The 19155-nt window shown below is 40.3% G+C and overlaps 1 protein-coding gene across 4 annotated transcripts in view; it reads right to left on the reverse strand.

Moving 5' to 3' along the window:
• LOC124360889 (growth factor receptor-bound protein 14-like) overlaps nucleotides 1–19155 on the reverse strand; it is a 426402-nt gene that overhangs the window by 275405 nt on the left and 131842 nt on the right. The window contains exon 1 of one of the 4 annotated variants that reach the window (XM_046814870.1): nucleotides 12763–13128. The exons of the other annotated variants lie outside the window; for them this stretch is intronic. Within the exon in view, the coding sequence (XP_046670826.1) occupies nucleotides 12763–12814 (52 nt within the window). The 5' untranslated portion in view covers nucleotides 12815–13128. Of the gene's footprint in view, nucleotides 1–12762; nucleotides 13129–19155 lie in introns of those variants that run through there. 4 annotated transcript variants of the gene reach the window in all.

The following is a 19155-nucleotide window of genomic DNA, read 5'->3' on the forward strand; positions in this document are numbered from 1 at the left end:
AATACTGGCGCAGGTCCAGTTAGATGTTTCCGAGAGTTCTCTCCAGAGGACATCCTGGAGGTTACGCCTATCCCAAGGTCCCTGAGTGAGTTAGTTACAACCAGATGATATTGAGGTGTATCTCCAGGACTTGAAGAATGTCTCCAGACAAGTGTTACCGACCGCTGCCCCTAGTAGAGCAAGTTATAACTGCAGATTCTTGTATGCATAGAAGCTTCTTGAAAGATTCCCCAACAGAAGTTAATGGGTTGTATCATCAATTTGTTATACATAACAACAATATTATATATACAGGTATAAAATAAAACAAAAAACACGTTTCTTGACCACAATATATAAAAACAACAACAAAATGGGAAAACTAAAACCCGCTCCCAAAATATAATGGTCCTCACTACCCACTTAGAAACCTAAATATATCTAAACACTGATGAAGCCATTTCCAATTTCTTTTAAATGTCAAGGTGTGTGTGTGTGTGTGTGTGTGTGTGTGTGTGTGTGTGTGTGTGTGTGTGTGTGTGTGTGTGTGTGTGTGTGTGTGTTTGTGATCTAAAATTAGACTCAAGACAGTTAATTAAAGCCTGCTGACATAAAACTAACCTTCCCCTCTTCTAGACTCGCGTGATGCCATCATTCACTAACTGTGCCACATTTAAATATTAACCCACTTCACTTTGCACTCCGCACTTCCAGTTATACTCGCGACAACTGCCTTACTGTGGCCCGTGTGGACGCTGATTAGCCTACACAGTAACTCACAGCGATGTGATAAGGCCAATTTATTTACCGGTGAGTCACCTCCACTCGCTGAACTAGAGCCCTGGCTCACTGCACTTCCAGTTATATTCGCGACACCTGCCTCACTGTGGCCCGTGTGGACGCTGATTAGCCTACACAGTAACTCACAGCGATGTGATAAGGCCAATTTATTTACCGGTGAGTCACCTCCACTCGCTGAACTAGAGCCCTGGCTCACTGCACTTCCAGTTATATTCGCGACACCTGCCTCACTGTGGCCCGTGTGGACGCTGATTAGCCTACACAGTAACTCACAGCGATGTGATAAGGCCAATTTATTTACCGGTGAGTCACCTCCACTCGCTGAACTAGAGCCCTGGCTCACTGCACTTCCAGTTATACTCGCGACAACTGCCTCACTGTGGCCCGTGTGGACGCTGATTAGCCTACACAGTAACTCACAGCGATGTGATAAGGCCAATTTATTTACCGGTGAGTCACCTCCACTCGCTGAACTAGAGCCCTGGCTCACTGCACTTCCAGTTATATTCGCGACACCTGCCTCACTGTGGCCCGTGTGGACGCTGATTAGCCTACACAGTAACTCACAGCGATGTGATAAGGCCAATTTATTTACCGGTGAGTCACCTCCACTCGCTGAACTAGAGCCCTGACTCACTGCACTTCCAGTTATATTCGCGACAACTGCCTCACTGTGGCCCGTGTGGACGCTGATTAGCCTACACAGTAACTCACAGCGATGTGATAAGGCCAATTTATTTACCGGTGAGTCACCTCCACTCGCTGAACTAGAGCCCTGACTCACTGAACTTCCAGTTATATTCGCGACACCTGCCTCACTGTGGCCCGTGTGGACGCTGATTAGTCTACACAGTAACTCACAGCGATGTGATAAGGCCAATTTATTTACCGGTGAGTCACCTCCACTCGCTGAACTAGAGCCCTGACTCACTGAACTTCCAGTTATATTCGCGACACCTGCCTCACTGTGGCCCGTGTGGACGCTGATTAGCCTACACAGTAACTCACAGCGATGTGATAAGGCCAATTTATTTACCGGTGAGTCACCTCCACTCGCTGAACTAGAGCCCTGACTCACTGAACTTCCAGTTATATTCGCGACACCTGCCTCACTGTGGCCCGTGTGGACGCTGATTAGCCTACACAGTAACTCACAGCGATGTGATAAGGCCAATTTATTTACCGGTGAGTCACCTCCACTCGCTGAACTAGAGCCCTGGCTCACTGCACTTCCAGTTATATTCGCGACACCTGCCTCACTGTGGCCCGTGTGGACGTGATTAGCCTACACAGTAACTCACAGCGATGTGATAAGGCCAATTTATTTACCGGTGAGTCACCTCCACTCGCTGAACTAGAGCCCTGGACTCACTTGAACCAGTTATATTCGCGACACACCTGCCTCACTGTGGCCCGTGTGGACGCTGATTAGCCTACACAGTAACTCACAGCGATGTGATAAGGCCAATTTATTTACCGGTGAGTCACCTCCACTCGCTGAACTAGAGCCCTGACTCACTGAACTTCCAGTTATATTCGCGACACCTGCCTCACTGTGGCCCGTGTGGACGCTGATTAGCCTACACAGTAACTCACAGCGATGTGATAAGGCCAATTTATTTACCGGTGAGTCAACGCCACTCGCTGAACTAGAGCCCTGACTCACTGAACTTCCAGTTATATTCGCGACACCTGCCTCACTGTGGCCCGTGTGGACGCTGATTAGTCTACACAGTAACTCACAGCGATGTGATAAGGCCAATTTATTTACCGGTGAGTCAACCTCCACTCGCTGAACTAGAGCCCTGACTCACTGAACTTCCAGTTATATTCGCGACAACTGCCTCACTGTGGCCCGTGTGGACGCTGATTAGCCTACACAGTAACTCACAGCGATGTGATAAGGCCAATTTATTTACCGGTGAGTCAACGCCACTCGCTGAACTAGAGCCCTGACTCACTGCACTTCCAGTTATATTCGCGACACCTGCCTCACTGTGGCCCGTGTGGACGCTGATTAGCCTACACAGTAACTCACAGCGATGTGATAAGGCCAATTTATTTACCGGTGAGTCAACGCCACTCGCTGAACTAGCACCCTGACACGTTTCCATTTATGCAGGTTATACTTACTGCCTTTTTCTTTCAGAACTAGAGCAATTTAATACTTATAAAGAATAGACCGATGAATTTGAATATTCAGATTCAATTCCTTAAGAAGATATAAAACCTTTTGTTCTTATAAAGTTTTAGACGAATTAAAATGTCAAGTTTATGTACCATGCCTTATAATATAACAAAATACTCGGTCAAATTCCTTTAACTGCTTCCTAATCTTAAACTTTCTTTTGAACAGAGATTAAACAATTAAACAATTGCATACATGATTTTTGGCATTGTTAATTAACTACTAAGAATTAATTTTAAAGCGTTATCGGTGAAACTATCAAATGTTTTCTCTCAATAAAGATAACAGACTTGCAACTTACCAGTCTGGCTTGAACTGTTTCTATAGAAATACGTCTGTGCAAATGAGTTAAAAATATTCTATAGCTCTGTCAAAGTGTCATTTATTATATTCAGATCTTCTAAAATCGTAATATATTACGTGACAGACGGTCTAGAGGGGTGTTCTTCGTTCGTGATTATCACTGCCAGACCATACGGAAACTAGAAACACTTTCTTATTTTCTTGAATGTAGACTTTTGGTCCTTAATAGTAAACATCGTTAAAATATTTGTTTGTCTATAAAATAAATCTAAAATTTGGGGGTAGTTAACGAACTTTTGAATCAATATTCTAACTACAATATTTAAACCGGCGTTTTTATTTAGATGAGACAATAAAAAACCAGCCAATAAAATATTAAGGCTTAAGTAAAACAGGTAACTGTTCAAAAATGGACAGAATGTAACTAAAACAATGTGTAAAATTTGGGAAATAACAGATCTCATAACAATGAGCAATATTACTAAATTGAGATAGATCTACTAACATCCCTACGAGAAATTCTGCGGTACCTAATTGGCTACAGATGATTTGCTTGTACATTTAGTTTTGGTTGATTTGGTGGTTTTCGTGTACCACCAAATACAAATAAATACAAACCCCCCCCCCCCAAAAAAAAACGGGTGTATAAAAAGGATTGTTGCCCAGAAAAGCAGTAAGGGCAGTTTTACCAAATGAAGAATAGTAGGCAGTAGACATGTAATTTACAGATTTTGTGCTTTTTATCACATAAGTGAGGAATGTAGTTTAGAGAGGAAGTTGTCCATATGCTGTGACCAGGAAAGACCCTCATCGACACCGACTCCTACATTACGTAAGTTTTCTCGTTACGTAAGGTTGTTTCCTACATATTTTACTACGTATTAAATTAGTTGCATGATTATCGCCAAACTGCTTAACTTATAAAATGCTAAATAAGAACCAATACAGTTCTTGGCCGATGTACTTTACGGTTCTCGCTGCTTCACATAATGTTATTTAAAAAAATAATGAAGAAAAAATAAAGAAGATTGCATCAAATTATCAAAAAGCTGTCAGCCCATGATAAAAAGTTAGGTTTATCGTTGGTCGTTGAAACTGTCTTCTTTGTTGAAATTTTTTCCCTTCATATCAACTATCAGCATATTAAGAAAACCAAAATGTGTCCAAGTTGTTCTCGAAATACGTGGGGAAAACTGTAGCGTTAGTACCTAATTTAAGATTATTTGTTATCAGAATCAGCAAGATTTAATGATAATGACTTAATTAAGATTTATTGATTCCTGATTGGCTTACCTTTAGGCAATCAATAGATATGACTCCGCCCCTTTCCGCTCACCTCTATAAGAGGATGTGTAGTGCTGGTAGTTTCGGTTAGACATTCTGTTGACTGACACTCTCAACTAAAAGCCGACATATTTTAAAACTTTATAACAATGTACGAAGCTGTGTGAACCGGAAAAAGATCACAGCAATTTAGCTTTCAGAATGATTTCAATAATTCTACCATTGTCATATGTAAGTTACCACAATCAGAGAAGTGATTGTTGTATCACTCTGGTACTATAAACAGTACACGCATGTTTCCAATAACAAAATCGTCACAATGCGAGAAGCGCACGCAATATTAAAATTTAAAAAAGTGTCGCCGCATCACTTGCAATCATTCGGAAGCGATCGCGTGTACTTTCCTAAATAGGTATTGTCCAATCGATATGTGAGCGCCATGAACATTTAACCCCAAATCGATTTAAAACATATGTTTGTTGTCAATGACAAGAAGGTTTGTAAATAAAAAATATGGAATGATAAGATAAAAATATGTTTTTTATATTCACAGAAGTAATAATAATTCTTTGTTTTGTCTGTTTTCGACGATGGAAGAATTGTGAAGGAACAGAATTTTTCCATCGTTCTGTGATACAATACAGTCAGTAACACTAAAGACAGATTAGAGATTTGTAATAAACCAATGCGAAGTCACTGCATTGTTTGAGAAGTTCATGTAGAATGAACCAATAATAAAAAAAGGCACCCAATACCCCTGTTTTGCCACCATCTTGTTTCTACCGTAACAATCGCCATTGGCCTCTGGTCAGTTCTCTGTGGTTGGTCAGTCAGTGCAGACGTATTGTGATCTGTATTCTTTACTTACATTTTAATAATTAGTGTTTTGTTTGTATTAAGTGCATGTTTTAGAGTTGGAAAGCATGGGGTCGATACAAAAACAAGTTTGTTGTAATTTTTGACGTGTGCGTGTCACAATGCTCCGGTACAATTTGTTTATTTTAACGTAGAACGTAGTTACATTTCAGGTTAGATATTCACCTGAGGAAGAGATTCGATTGCAGATCTCGAAATTTAGTATTTCTGTATTGTTTGTATCAGAGAACGATGTCCGGAAATACCTGTTTCCCTCAGTAATAATAAGCAATCATCATGTACTCCCTTTCCAGCCCAGTATACGGCTGAGAAGATTTGCCAAAGTCGTGACAGAAGTTCGAGCCAAAGTCCAGAGAACAACACACTGAGGCCTGAGCATGCACCCATTGCAATGTTTAATTACCCATCTTATAGCTTTTGGACGCAAATACAGAGCGGGCAGCTGGTGAATATTAATCCCCGTACTCGCGGGCCACAAGACAGTGCATTTAAACTGGCAGTCCAAAGATTCAAGATTTTTACTATTGAAGACTGTACAGCATCAAAGATCACTAAGCCTAGATTGTTTTCCAACAAAAATTAGATTTAATTACATCAAACTACTCAGAGACCTCATATAAACAGTTTTAGACTAGGAAGCTCTTAACAGCGGAATTAAATTTATTGCAGGGCAATTTCTTGAGATTATCTGATAAAAACATTGTACATTTTATACCCATATACTCAGAACTATTTTGTGTGCAATAATATATACATCTTTTTGTGCTTAAATAATTTCTATATCTCGTGTTAAAATTGTGAGTACTGGTTGAGTCATTAAAGCGTCAGGAGTAACACTGCTTAGTGATCTCAACCAAAAGTCCGTTTCGCTAGCTTGGCGGTTATATTATCAATATGATTTTCTGTTTGTAAAAGTATGCCCAAGAACATTAAAGCACAGGTTTCCTTTTTTATGACAAGTCCTGGACCTTCCTAGCATTCAGGCTATAGTTATTAGCACAGCACCAGTCTGCAACTATATTCAAGGGTGTTACAGGCCTCCATATCACTACTCTCTCTCTGACACTTAAGCCTAAATCATATGTGAATAAAAACTATTTACATTGGAATTAGCTAAGTAATTCATTAATATATACACTAAACAGTGTAGGGCCTAAGATAGATCTTTGTGGTACACCGCAGAGAACTGGGAGAGGATTAGAAAAATGCCGCGGTGGAGTTATCATTTGACTAAGTTTAAACATTGTAATAATATTTCATTCCAGAGAACGGATCTAAAGATGAATTCTGAACGATTAGAGTCGATCATGTTTATAATTAATTATTCAATAACTGATACAATTGTAAGTTTTGACTGAAACAAATAAAACAATTCCAGTCTGTTTAGAGAGGAAATATATTTCCATCCTTTGTTAACGTTTAATGAAAACGGCAAACAGACCATACGTCTTTCGCTAAACTGTAATTAGATTTTCTGGAATAAAAAATTCTACGGTACAAATTTAATTCCTTTCTCAAATTTTTTAAATCACTCCAAACACACGTGGACTTGTAAATAAACATTACGGTTATTTGCTGCACTGAGAGAAGTATCAGTGAATTGTGATTGAACTCCTACATCTTTTCTGCTACTAACTCCGCACAAGTCCAGGTATGAAAAACCTCAAAACTGATTCTCCACGTGTTCCACCTGCAATAATAAATATCCGCTGTGTCGTCACAAGCACAAGACGCCCAGATTTCACGCCTGTGATTACCACTTACCATTTAACACTAGGCGGCGCTACGCCGGCACTCAAGGGGAATTTGAGATGAAGGTGAGTTTAATGGCGAAATTATGTGGCTTAGTTCTGAGGGTGAGTTATGCAGCTGCACAACAATATTTATTTGTACGTACATCATGTAAATTCCTTACTATGAATTTAACATTTTAAACTTAAATAGCTTTTTATAAAGTGGAGCACTTAAACTGCCATTAAACACGTATTATACACAAAATTACAAACATTTTCAATGAATTACATTGCATTACTTCGGCAAATGTAATGCAGAAGGGATTGTGTGTTCAGGTATTAAAGTAACACTTTTGAAGCTACAGTTCGATGTTTTTGTAATTGCTTTACAATGAGAATCTTGGCACTCATGAACACAATGGTTCATACATCTGAACAACTCGACTAAATAAAGTAAATAACTACGATTATGTTACAATGGTGTTACACTATTCATAGAAAACTGTTACAGCTTATATACTAAATTTCATTGAAAGCGCTTTGATAATTTTCGATAATTTTGTCCGAACAGAATATAAACAAGCAAAACATGTTCCAGATCTGCAATCCTGCAGAAGGTACATGTGATATGTATACATTCATGAAACATTACGGGTACAGAATAGGCAAGAGTAATTCTTCAGTATGCTATTTATAGTTCATGACATCCAAGTTATCGTTTACGGTATAATTAAAGGTCTAGGTATTGCAGTATACAAGCGGACTGGGTGAACCCTGGAAGGCTTCCAGAGCTCTACCGTATACGGTTGGCATAGGGAACCCCCAACATTCACTGATCCCGATTATGATCACGTATACGGTTGGCATAGGGAACCCCCAGCTTTCACTGATCCCGATTATGGTCACGTATACGGTTGGCATATGGACCCCCAGCATTCACTGATCCCGATTATGGTCACGTATACGGTTGGCATATGGAACCCCCAGCATTCACTGATCCCGATTATGGTCACGTATACGGTTGGCATAGGGAACCCCCAGCATTCACTGATCCCGTTTATGGTCACGTATACGGTTGGCATAGGGAACCCCAGCATTCACTGATCCCGTTTATGGTCACGTATACGGTTGGCAAAGGGAACCTCCAACATTCACTGATCCCGTTTATAGTCACGTATACAGTTGGCATAGGGAACCCCCAGCATCACTCATTCCACAACGATGCCGATTATGGTGGTTTAGTACGTAACGGTTGGCAATAGGGAAACCCCCAGCATTCACACTGATGCCGATTACAGTTACGTATACGGTTGGCATAGGAACCCCCAGCATTCACTGATCCCGATTATGGTCACGTATACGGTTGGCATAGGGAACCCCAGCATTTCACTGATCCCGATTATGGTCACGTATACGGTTGTGGCATATGGAACCTCCCCAGCATTCACTGATCCCGATTATGGTCACGTATACGGTTGGCATAGGGAACCCCCAGCATTCACTGATCCCGATTATGGTCACGTATACGGTTGGCAATATGGGAACCCCCAGCATTCACTGATCCCGTTTTATGGTCACGTATACGGTTGGCATAGGAACCCCAGCATTCACTGATCCCGTTTATGTCACGTATACGGTTGGCATATTGGAACCCCCAACATTCACTGATCCCGATTATGAATCACGTATACGGTTGGCATAGGGAACCCCCAGCATTCACTGATGCCCGATTATGGTTACGTATACGGTTGGCATAGGGACAACCCCCAGCCTATTCACTGATGCCGATTATGGTTACGTATACGGTTGGCATAGGGAACCCCCAGCATTCACTGATGCCGATTATAGGTCAACGTATACAGTTTGGCATAGGGAAAAAAAAAAAAAAAGAAAAAAAAAAAAAAAAACGGGGAACCCCCAGAAAAAAAAAAAAACAAAAAAAAATCACAAAAAAAATAAAAAAAAAAAAAAAGAAAATCCGATTAAAAAAAAAAAAAAAAAAAAAAAAAAAAAAAAAGACAAAAAAAAAAAAAAAAAAAAAAAAAAAAAAAAGAAAAAACAAAAAGAAAAAAAACAAATAAAAAAAAACGGTTGGCATAGGGAACCCCCAGCATTCACTGATCCCGAATTATGGTCACGTATACAGTTGGCATAGGGAACCCCCAGCATTCACTGATGCCCGATTATGTTCCACGTATACGGTTGGCATAGGAACCCCCAGCATTCACTGATGCCGATTATGGTCAACGTAATACGGTTGGCATAGGGAACCCCCAGCATTCACTGATACCGATTTTATGGTCGACGTATACGGTTTGGCATAGGGAACCCCCAGCATTCACTGATGCCGATTATGGTCACGTATACGATTGGCATAGGGAACCCCCCAGCATTCACTGATAGCCGATTATGGTCACGTATACGGTTGGCATAGGGAACCCCCAGCATTCACTGATGCCGATTATGGTCACGTATACGGTTGGCATAGGGAACCCCCAGCATTCACTGATCCCGAATTATGGTCACGTATACGGTTGGCATAGGGAAACCCCCAGCATTCACTGATCCCGATTATGGTCACGTATACGGTTGCATATGGAACCCCCCAGGCATTCACATGATCCCGTTTATGGTTACGTATACGGTTGGCATAGGGAACCTCCAGCATTCACTGATGCCGATTATGGTTACGTATACGGTTGGCATAGGGAACCCCCCAGCATTCACATGATGCCGATTATGTTACGTATACGGTTGGCATAGGGAACCCCCACATTCACTGATACCCGATTATGGTCACGTATACGGTTGGCATAGGGAACCCCCAGCATTCACTGATCCCGAGTTTATGGTCACGTATACGGTTGGCATAGGGAAACCCCCAGCAATTCACTGATCCCCGATTATGGTTTACGTATACGGTTGGCATAGGGAACCTCCAGCATTCACTGATCCCGATTATGGTCTACGTATACGGTTGGCATAAGGGAACCTCCAGCATTCACTGATCCCGATTATGTCATATCCGTTTATAGTTACGTATACGGTTGGCATAGGGAACCCCCAGCATTCACTGATGCCGAATATGGTTACGTATACGGTTGGCATAGGGAACCTCCAGCATTCACTGATGCCGAATATGGTTTACGTATACGGTTGGCATAGGGAACCCCCAGCATTCACTGATGCCGATTATGGTCACCGTATACGGTTGGCATAGGGAACCCCCAGCATTCACTGATCCCGATTATGGTTACGTATACGGTTGGCATAGGGAACCCCCAGCAGCATTCACTGATCCCGATTATGGTCACGTATACGGTTTGGCATAGGGAACTCCCCAGCATTCACTGATGCCGATTATGGTTTACGTACGGGGGGTATACAGTTGGCATAGGGAACCCCCAGCATTCACTGATTCCGAAATATGGTCAACGTATACGGTTGGCATAGGGAACCCCCAGCATTCACTGATGCCGATTATGGTTAGTAAACGGTTGGCATAGGGAACCCCCAGCATTCAACTGATCCCGATTATGGTTAACGTATACGGTTGGCATAGGGAACCCCCAGCATTCAACTGATCCCGATTTATGGTTCCACGTATAACGGTTTGGCATAGGGAACCCCCAAGCATTCTCACTGATCCCGATTATGGTCACGTATACGGTTGGCATAGGGAACCCCCAGCATTCTCTGATCCCCGATTATGGTCACGTATACGGTTGGCATAGGGAACCCCCAGCATTCTAATCTCTGATCCCGATTATGGTCACGTATACGGTTGGCATAGGGATAACCCCAGCATTCTGATCCCGATTATGGTCACGTAAACGGTTGGCATAGGGAACCCCCAGCATACTCACTGATCCGATTATGGTCACGTATACGGTTGGCATAGGGAACCCCCCTTCAGCATTTCTACGGTTGGCATAGGGAACCCCCAATCACTCACGGTTTATGTAACCCCCAGCATTCACTGATCCCGAATTATTGTCACGTATACGGTTGGCATAGGGAACCCCCAGCATTCACTGATCCCGTTTATGGTCACGTATACGGTTGGCATAGGGAACCTCCAACATTCACTGATCCCGTTTATGGTCACGTATACGGTTGGCATAGGGAACCTCCAACATTCACTGATCCCGTTTATGGTCACGTATACGGTTGGCATAGGGAACCTCCAACATTCACTGATCCCGTTTATGGTCACGTATACGGTTGGCATAGGGAACCTCCAACATTCACTGATCCCGTTTATGGTCACGTATACGGTTGGCATAGGGAACCTCCAACATTCACTGATCCCGTTTATGGTCACGTATACGGTTGGCATAGGGAACCTCCAACATTCACTGATCCCGTTTATGGTCACGTATACGGTTGGCATAGGGAACCTCCAACATTCACTGATCCCGTTTATGGTCACGTATACGGTTGGCATAGGGAACCTCCAACATTCACTGATCCCGTTTATGGTCACGTATACGGTTGGCATAGGGAACCTCCAACATTCACTGATCCCGTTTATGGTCACGTATACGGTTGGCATAGGGAACCTCCTCAACATTCACTGACCCCGTTTATAGTCACGTATACGACAGAGTTTGTCGGTGGACTCCAAGTCAGACATAGCTTGTCAGTGAGCGATAAAATATAAAATGCAGTAAATTTAATGACAGTAGTTTTAAGTTGGAGGAATCGTAAATTCTCCAATAACGTAAGCTATAAACTAGTGCCCTGGTAATGCTCCCTTCTGCCTTCGCTGTGCTTCCCTTAGGGACTCATATAAAACTTAAACTAGAAGAAATAATGTTAAATATTTTAATGTTTTAAATCAACGATTGTGAAGAACTTAACTACCATAAAAAGTTAGTCAGTACTTGATCACAATTTAAACTTCCGGACTAACTGAAATTGTATTTTAAATATTCATACTGTCTGAGAAATACGAGAAATACGTATGTAAAAATCCCACGATATTCAAATAAACTTTCGAGCCTACACTGTTTGCGCATATAGGCTCATTACCAAATATTTTTAATTTAACTAGGAAGATTTATCACATATATACTTCTAAGAATGCTACTGTTTACCAAATCTTGTTTTTAAATATGTACAAATAAATTCGTTGGTTGTGTATATTCTTTGGAAATAACATTATATTTCATCAATTTACGAAACTTGAGGGAATAAATCAATCGTCTTACAAAAATATATAGTCATTATGCTTGCACTTTAAAACGTCATATGTGGACTTTTTGCAAACATGTAATTGGTTTACACCATCCGTGTAAGAGAATTTATTCTTTGTGAAGTTTCAATAAAACATATTGAAGAAATTATATTTCAACCCAATCTCTATTAAATTCCTATTCAGACGAGTTTATTTTTAATACGCCGTCGTATAGCGATTGTAAAAATACTCCAGTACCAGAACCAGACCAGCTCTGAGATAAGGATTAATATAAAACACTTTATGTACTAGTAGTTTATAAGATTCATGATACAAAACGTTGAGAAAACTAAGTTTCTTAGTGACTTTAATTTTTTAAGCTTATATAAGATTACAACGCTCAAAAACACAATACTCACGCCGTCGTCTGAAGAAGCCGGAGCGGAATCTCTTCTTGCGAATTATCGACATGTTTAACACCACTTCAAAGATATACGACGCTTTAGATAACGAACAAAATTAAACTTTAACTCAAAATACACTTCCCAGTAAAAGCGAAATAGTGAGAAAACAAGAGATGGGGCCGACAATGTGCGCAGCGGTCTCTGCACAGAACAACACTGAAGATTGGCGCGAAAAGTTGCGAAGTAGGATAAAAAATTGCGAGTCTGGGCGAGGCGCCAGCAGATAGTGCGGAGGAGGTCAAGGTCACAGCTGGCAGTGACGTCAGACCTCATAACAGCTGACTGGCCGCGCCACTCGGCTATTTATAAACAACCTAACCCAACTTTCCCTGTGCGCTCACTCAGACTCAGCAGTCAGATTTCTTGGACCCTAGACTTCTGAACACTTAACCCAGTTCTAGAGATTTTAGCTCGCTTCACATACAGAATATTCTCTTTTGTATTGGTGCTAGAAGTTTTATTCCCTTATCTTTCGAATATCTTGGCCAGTTCTTCAGTTTTAGAGATACTTTTAAAATGTTTATTTCAGTAAATTAAAAACCTCTTAAATTAGCCAATTCTCGATAACCTCCAGACTTGAAAGAAATCACTCAAATGGATTGCTAGAGCACGCTGTATAAACTGTGATAAATGTTCTGTTAAAGAAAATGAAATAAACTCTTCGTTAAAGGTAAAACTCTCGGTTCAACCCCCTTTCCTGAAATTTCCAAAAATGTATTTCTTCCAGGAAAATACTTTAAGAAATAGGTTCACGGCGTGTATATAGACTGAGTAGAGGGTACTATTTTGTTAAATTTCACCAAACCCTGCAAAGTATTGTATAATATAACACCATCTCACGGAAATCGTTATATAACTGGGGTTGTATGTTCTGGCGAAGTATAGTTTACCTTGTTTTACTAGAATAGGGGCGGGTAACTTCCTATCTTATCTTATCTACTGCCTCAGCTATTAGAGCTGAATGCAAGGTGCTGCTCTGTGCTCTGTGTTGATGGCGGTGAAAAACATCCCTCGAGATCGTGACTATCGCGTAACACATTAAAATTCTAGAAGGTATGATCACAAATACCTTTAACCCTTTGAACCCCAGACCAAAATATTGATGGTGGAAAAAACGTACCAAAATCATTTGACCTAAGAACTACCGAGAATCCCCGGAGCAGAAACAGCTGTTTTGCATACTGTTTGTAAAAAATTAATACTTTTGCTATTTTTTATGCTATTGTCTTGTATTACACACCAAAATGTCCAGAATGAAATTGTATACACAGAAAAAGATTAGTCTGAAGTATAAAAAAATGTTTAACAGCATTAAAATAATTTTAAAATATATGTATATAGATTTTTAGGCAAAAAAATTGATTTTAAGATTTTTTAATTAAAAAATAAGAAATATTTTCTATGGGCACCCACATTTTATTTTTCTAAATTTAGTTTTGTGTATGTACAAAAAAAATTATATTGATATCTCTAAAAATAAACTTTTTTTTGAATTTTTATATAAAAGTATGCGACTTGTAAAAACCTCTAGGCGTACAACACAAAAATCACTGATATTACCTAAATAAATAAATTAGTAAATAAATAAATAAAAAAATTAGTATTTTAATAAAATACATATAAATATTATGTATTAATACTCATAAAATAAGTATTTTACGATTTCAAATAAATATGTATTAAACGCATATACCATGGCGACGATATTTCGTCGCCTGGGGTTCAAAGGGTCAAGATCCATCAAATAAATACCTTATAAAATTTTGAGCGATTAAAAAAACGTCTCGAGAAAGGTTCAGCAACAGACAGTAGCCATACAGCAATACCGTCTAATCTAATTTTGTAAGATGGATCGTAATTGAATCAATTGATCCATGATCTGAGCAACATGGGGGTGTACTTAGACTTAGCAGTAAGATGTGGGATATATATTGAGTGACAGAATTGACAAAATTGCCTTTTTACAATTCCGAGAGTAAAATGAGGTTAGAGCACTAATTTTATTTTTATTTTAAGGGAGGTTACTCTAATTACCTACAAATATTATGATTGCTTCCAAATTTTTTACCAAATTTCTCCAATTTGTTTAATTTTAAATATACCTGTACTTTCCTTTATTTTCTTATTTTGAATGTAGCAACCGAAAATGGTCCGGATTAATGTTAAAATTATTTAATTTCTGTTAGAGCATCCGTGGCATTGTTTGGAGGGACAAATTTACATACTTACCTAATATTATACATTGTAGGTAATTAATAAAAAGATATTTCTTCTCCACGTTATCTGCTGGGCATCACACATGAATGTGTATAGCTTCATCTCTCACACAGGCTCACAAGGATGGACCCTACTAACGAGCACATGATGACAATGGGCCTTAGCCTTGACAGTAAGCTGAAGCTATTAACTACTCGCCTTATTAAGCTTTTGAACATAAATCATCAAATAATGTCACATTTTTTCCCTTTCGGATAACCTTAGTGGATGATATTGATTATGAACCGATATCACGCCTTAGGTCCAACCAATCAATGCAATGACGCAATACCCTGACTCATTGCAGGACTGCAGGCGAGTGTATTAGGTTATACACGGCCCACACACGCACAAGCGCCCACACACACGCCTAGGTCAATGTGTCTAACAATGCGGTGTTCTCTGCCAATTCTGTACCGTTCTCGGCCCAAGGCCCGACCCGCTATACAGGTGTATGTGTGCTTGCCAATGAATGGACCACTCTGTACATTCATCGGCTATCCGGATCGGCTCCATCAAACACTCGTTAATCATTCATAACAAATAACCCATTCAACATACGACGTGTGTGGGTTACACTTGTCTTCCTGTACCGATTACATTAGGATTTATAGGTGTGACCACCTCCCACTGTAAAGTATTGTGTGTCCTTTTAATCTCCTTAATAGACACACTTGTGATGGTATAAAAAATTAAATATCCTGTGTAGGGGAAAATTAATAAATACTTGTTCGAGGAGTACTAATTATCGAGGAGTCATCAATATACAAACTATGTCCAGTTTTAATATTAAATTCGATCTATGATATACGGATGTTAAATTAATTTACAGAACATTGTGAAATTAAAAAGAAAAACTATCTCAGGTCTCAATATGCCAGGGTAAAATGTTGCGATGGTTCCCGGAATAATTCCCGTGATTTCCCGGAATCGGACACTGACCCAACAAAGCCCAGAGAGAAATGATGTTTACGAAAAACGTTCAAGCTGTTGTTTCATCAATCAAATGGCGACATTCTGACCGAAATGACGGCCAAGTGCGCTTTTACTGTTGACATTTCCCTTTACCATTTGTCCTGGCGACGACTGAGGACAGCGAGTGTGGCGGCAACGAGCTCGTTTGTTCTCCTGTCCATCTATTATCGTTGTCTTTACCTCTAACCATTAGTTATTATGTTATGCAAGCTTAGTATGCACTCTACCAATACTGTAACGGCTAATTAGTAGTTATTTTACCACAGTTGTTCTGCCACTGAAGTTATTAAATGACCACACTATTTGGTTATCTTCAAGGTATTTGGCTACCAAGGCCATCGCCGGATTCTAGACGATCCAAGAGAACCCTTCGGAACACCATTTTCACCAAAGTGACGATAACTAGGGTCTACTCGTGAGCCTTGGAACCTTTGGATGTCAAGAAGCCTGCAATGGGTTGGATAGGAAAGCGCGACCTTCTCTTATCCGGACCTGGACTGACTTCCGGGTCGACTTTCCCTTTCGGGCCAGCCTCACCACCTTCACCGAGAATCTGTCTCTGGGCAGAGTGGAGATCTGATCTACTCTGCACTACACCCTGCTTACACCCCCTGGGGTGGGGTCTAGAATATCGCAAAATTTGCTATTGTGTTTCTGTCAACTTAGACAGAAATGACACCATCCAGAACCCACTCTGAGCTATGATTAGTTAACCTAATAGCATAAACGATGTCACATAAAGGACTAGCCTTTCGCTCGCAGGGACGACCAACGCCCTCAGTCGCCTAAGAGGGGTGTTGACCAAATTCGGGGATAAGATTAATTTGGTGACGAGTTGAATTCTAAGAGGAGGTGTGCCAAGGAGTTCAACAATTTATCAATCTATTATATAGGTGTATATGTTTTTGGAAATAAATCATTTTTCTATTTGTTTTCTAATATACCTAGTTTATTTACTTTTCTTGATTTAACGAATGCTTTTACTTTGAGGGCGTTTTGTGGCTTAACCATTGTGGAGATTCGACAACATATTACTAGAACTTTTTGTAGGAAATTTAATTCTCTTTATCGAATCTGCCGTCAGATTCGAGCTAAGAACTTTGGTTTGGCCGCTATCGAAAGGTCTACACGGTTGACGATTTAAATGTCTGATTCGAGCTAATAATTCTGGGTTTCCCCGAATCCTGCCTTGGAAAATACTGCACTAGTTAGTTAGTTAGAGCAGTCAAAAGTGACCTTTCTGACTAATTGTATCCAATTTCAATTTTCTAATATTGCAGGAAGCGGTTAGGCTCTTTATAGTGGGCCAGTAAGTCAGTACCACAGGAGGTTAGAGAAAGGTGTACTGACACCTGAGAGGTTCCTAGGACCTAGGAGGAAGGGGGTGGGTCGTTTGCTGGAGTGAGTTGTGTCTATCACAGGAATAAGACGAGGCAGATAGACATCTTGAAGAGCGAGTTCCGATGCGAAACCCAGAATATCCGACCCAAACAGACAGAAGGACGGGCAGGTTGTATGTAGGTTAGCCGCGTGCAACTCTCTGGCCCTGGCTGCAGGCGGAATGTGATGAGAGACATCAGGCATCCAGTGAAATGTCGACTGCCACTCTGTAAACAAGCCCTCTCGTCCCCGCACTGCGGCTCCTGGCATACGGCCCACGTGTTATATAACGAGTTATTGGAATTCAAGTATCAAGTAATCCAAAATCCATATAACACTTCTTGAAACTAAAACCAACGAAATAACTTTTCTTTTTTAATACAAACTAAAGAAAGTCCCAATACAAACTTTTTAAAAAATCAACAAATTTTGAACCCGGAAACAAGACTTGTTGTTGTATTACTTAGTTCGTATTCTGTACTTGAATTATCAATACGCTTCGCAAAATCAAGAGATATTGAGAGGCTGAGACATTTGTTGGGAATGGATGAACGAACCATGGACATGGAAAACAAAGCTAACAATTTCACATCAGTTTAAAACATTTATCTTTTGGTTCGCTTACTACAGGATTGAGATAGTATATAAAGGACCCACTGTTCAAGTACGGTTCTGTCTCTCTTGGTCATTTGAAATTGTTCTTAGCGGCTTCAAATGTAAATAATGAGACGCATACTTAAATAGCCCTTCCAACTCAGAGATAGGTTTTGTGACATATTCTGATATTATAAATGTACTTCTTAAGACTTTTGTTTCTTCTCTGGGTCCATAAGTAACATTGTTATGGATTTTCTTGAAGGTGTAAACGGCTACCACGCTGACGTGCTAAGCTTGTCAAGGCGAGATATATGCAAGAGACATTTTTGAACAAGGTTTCGTCTAGTTTGGGATAGTTTTGAGACAGTTATACTTTGTACAAGGCGTGTTATATGTAACACACAAAAACACCGAAGGGTGGCGGTATTAAGATCCGGGGGTCAAGTTATGTAAAAATTTTCCAAACTCAAAAGGTCAATTTTGTACAATACTACCTACAGTAACACATACATGTATACAAGTGAACACCGTCCTGTCGCCACGTTAAACATGAACACACGCCACGGAGCCTGTTCCTTTATAATGTCATTTTAACAAGCCGTAAGCTTAACGATGAATATTTATTACATAACCGGTAGTCGACAACAAGGAACTTGCGTGACAAATTCTCTTACAACGTGAGCGACCTACACTGATTAGCTCTCACTGTGCATAACTTTACTTGTCGGCCAGTTGTAATTTCAGCCAGTTTGGGCAACATTCCAACACGTAATTGTCGTACTCCGCTGTGCAGCGCTAAACTATCGTACACGATATAAGTATAGGCTACTTGCGACGTGTTACTGCCACAATATTATTACTTCCTTCGGTGTCTCAAACCATGTAATTTTCCACCCAGCAAGAGAAAATGTGCAGCTTCCTTTAAAATCATCGTCGAGGAAGTATCAAGAACCACATGACAACAGTTGTTGCTCAGCGATACGTTAAAGGTAAATCGATGTTGATACCCTAAAAGTTGAAAATGTTTATTGTTTGTATATATAAGTCGCGTTTTAAAGGAAGTCATTGAGATAATAATGACGTTCGCTAACCAGGAAAAGAACTAATTTTCGTGCTTAATGGTTTTGAATACAGTTAAAT

The sequence above is a fragment of the Homalodisca vitripennis genome, chromosome 4, assembly GCF_021130785.1.
Source record: "Homalodisca vitripennis isolate AUS2020 chromosome 4, UT_GWSS_2.1, whole genome shotgun sequence".
NCBI lineage: Eukaryota > Metazoa > Arthropoda > Insecta > Hemiptera > Cicadellidae > Homalodisca > Homalodisca vitripennis.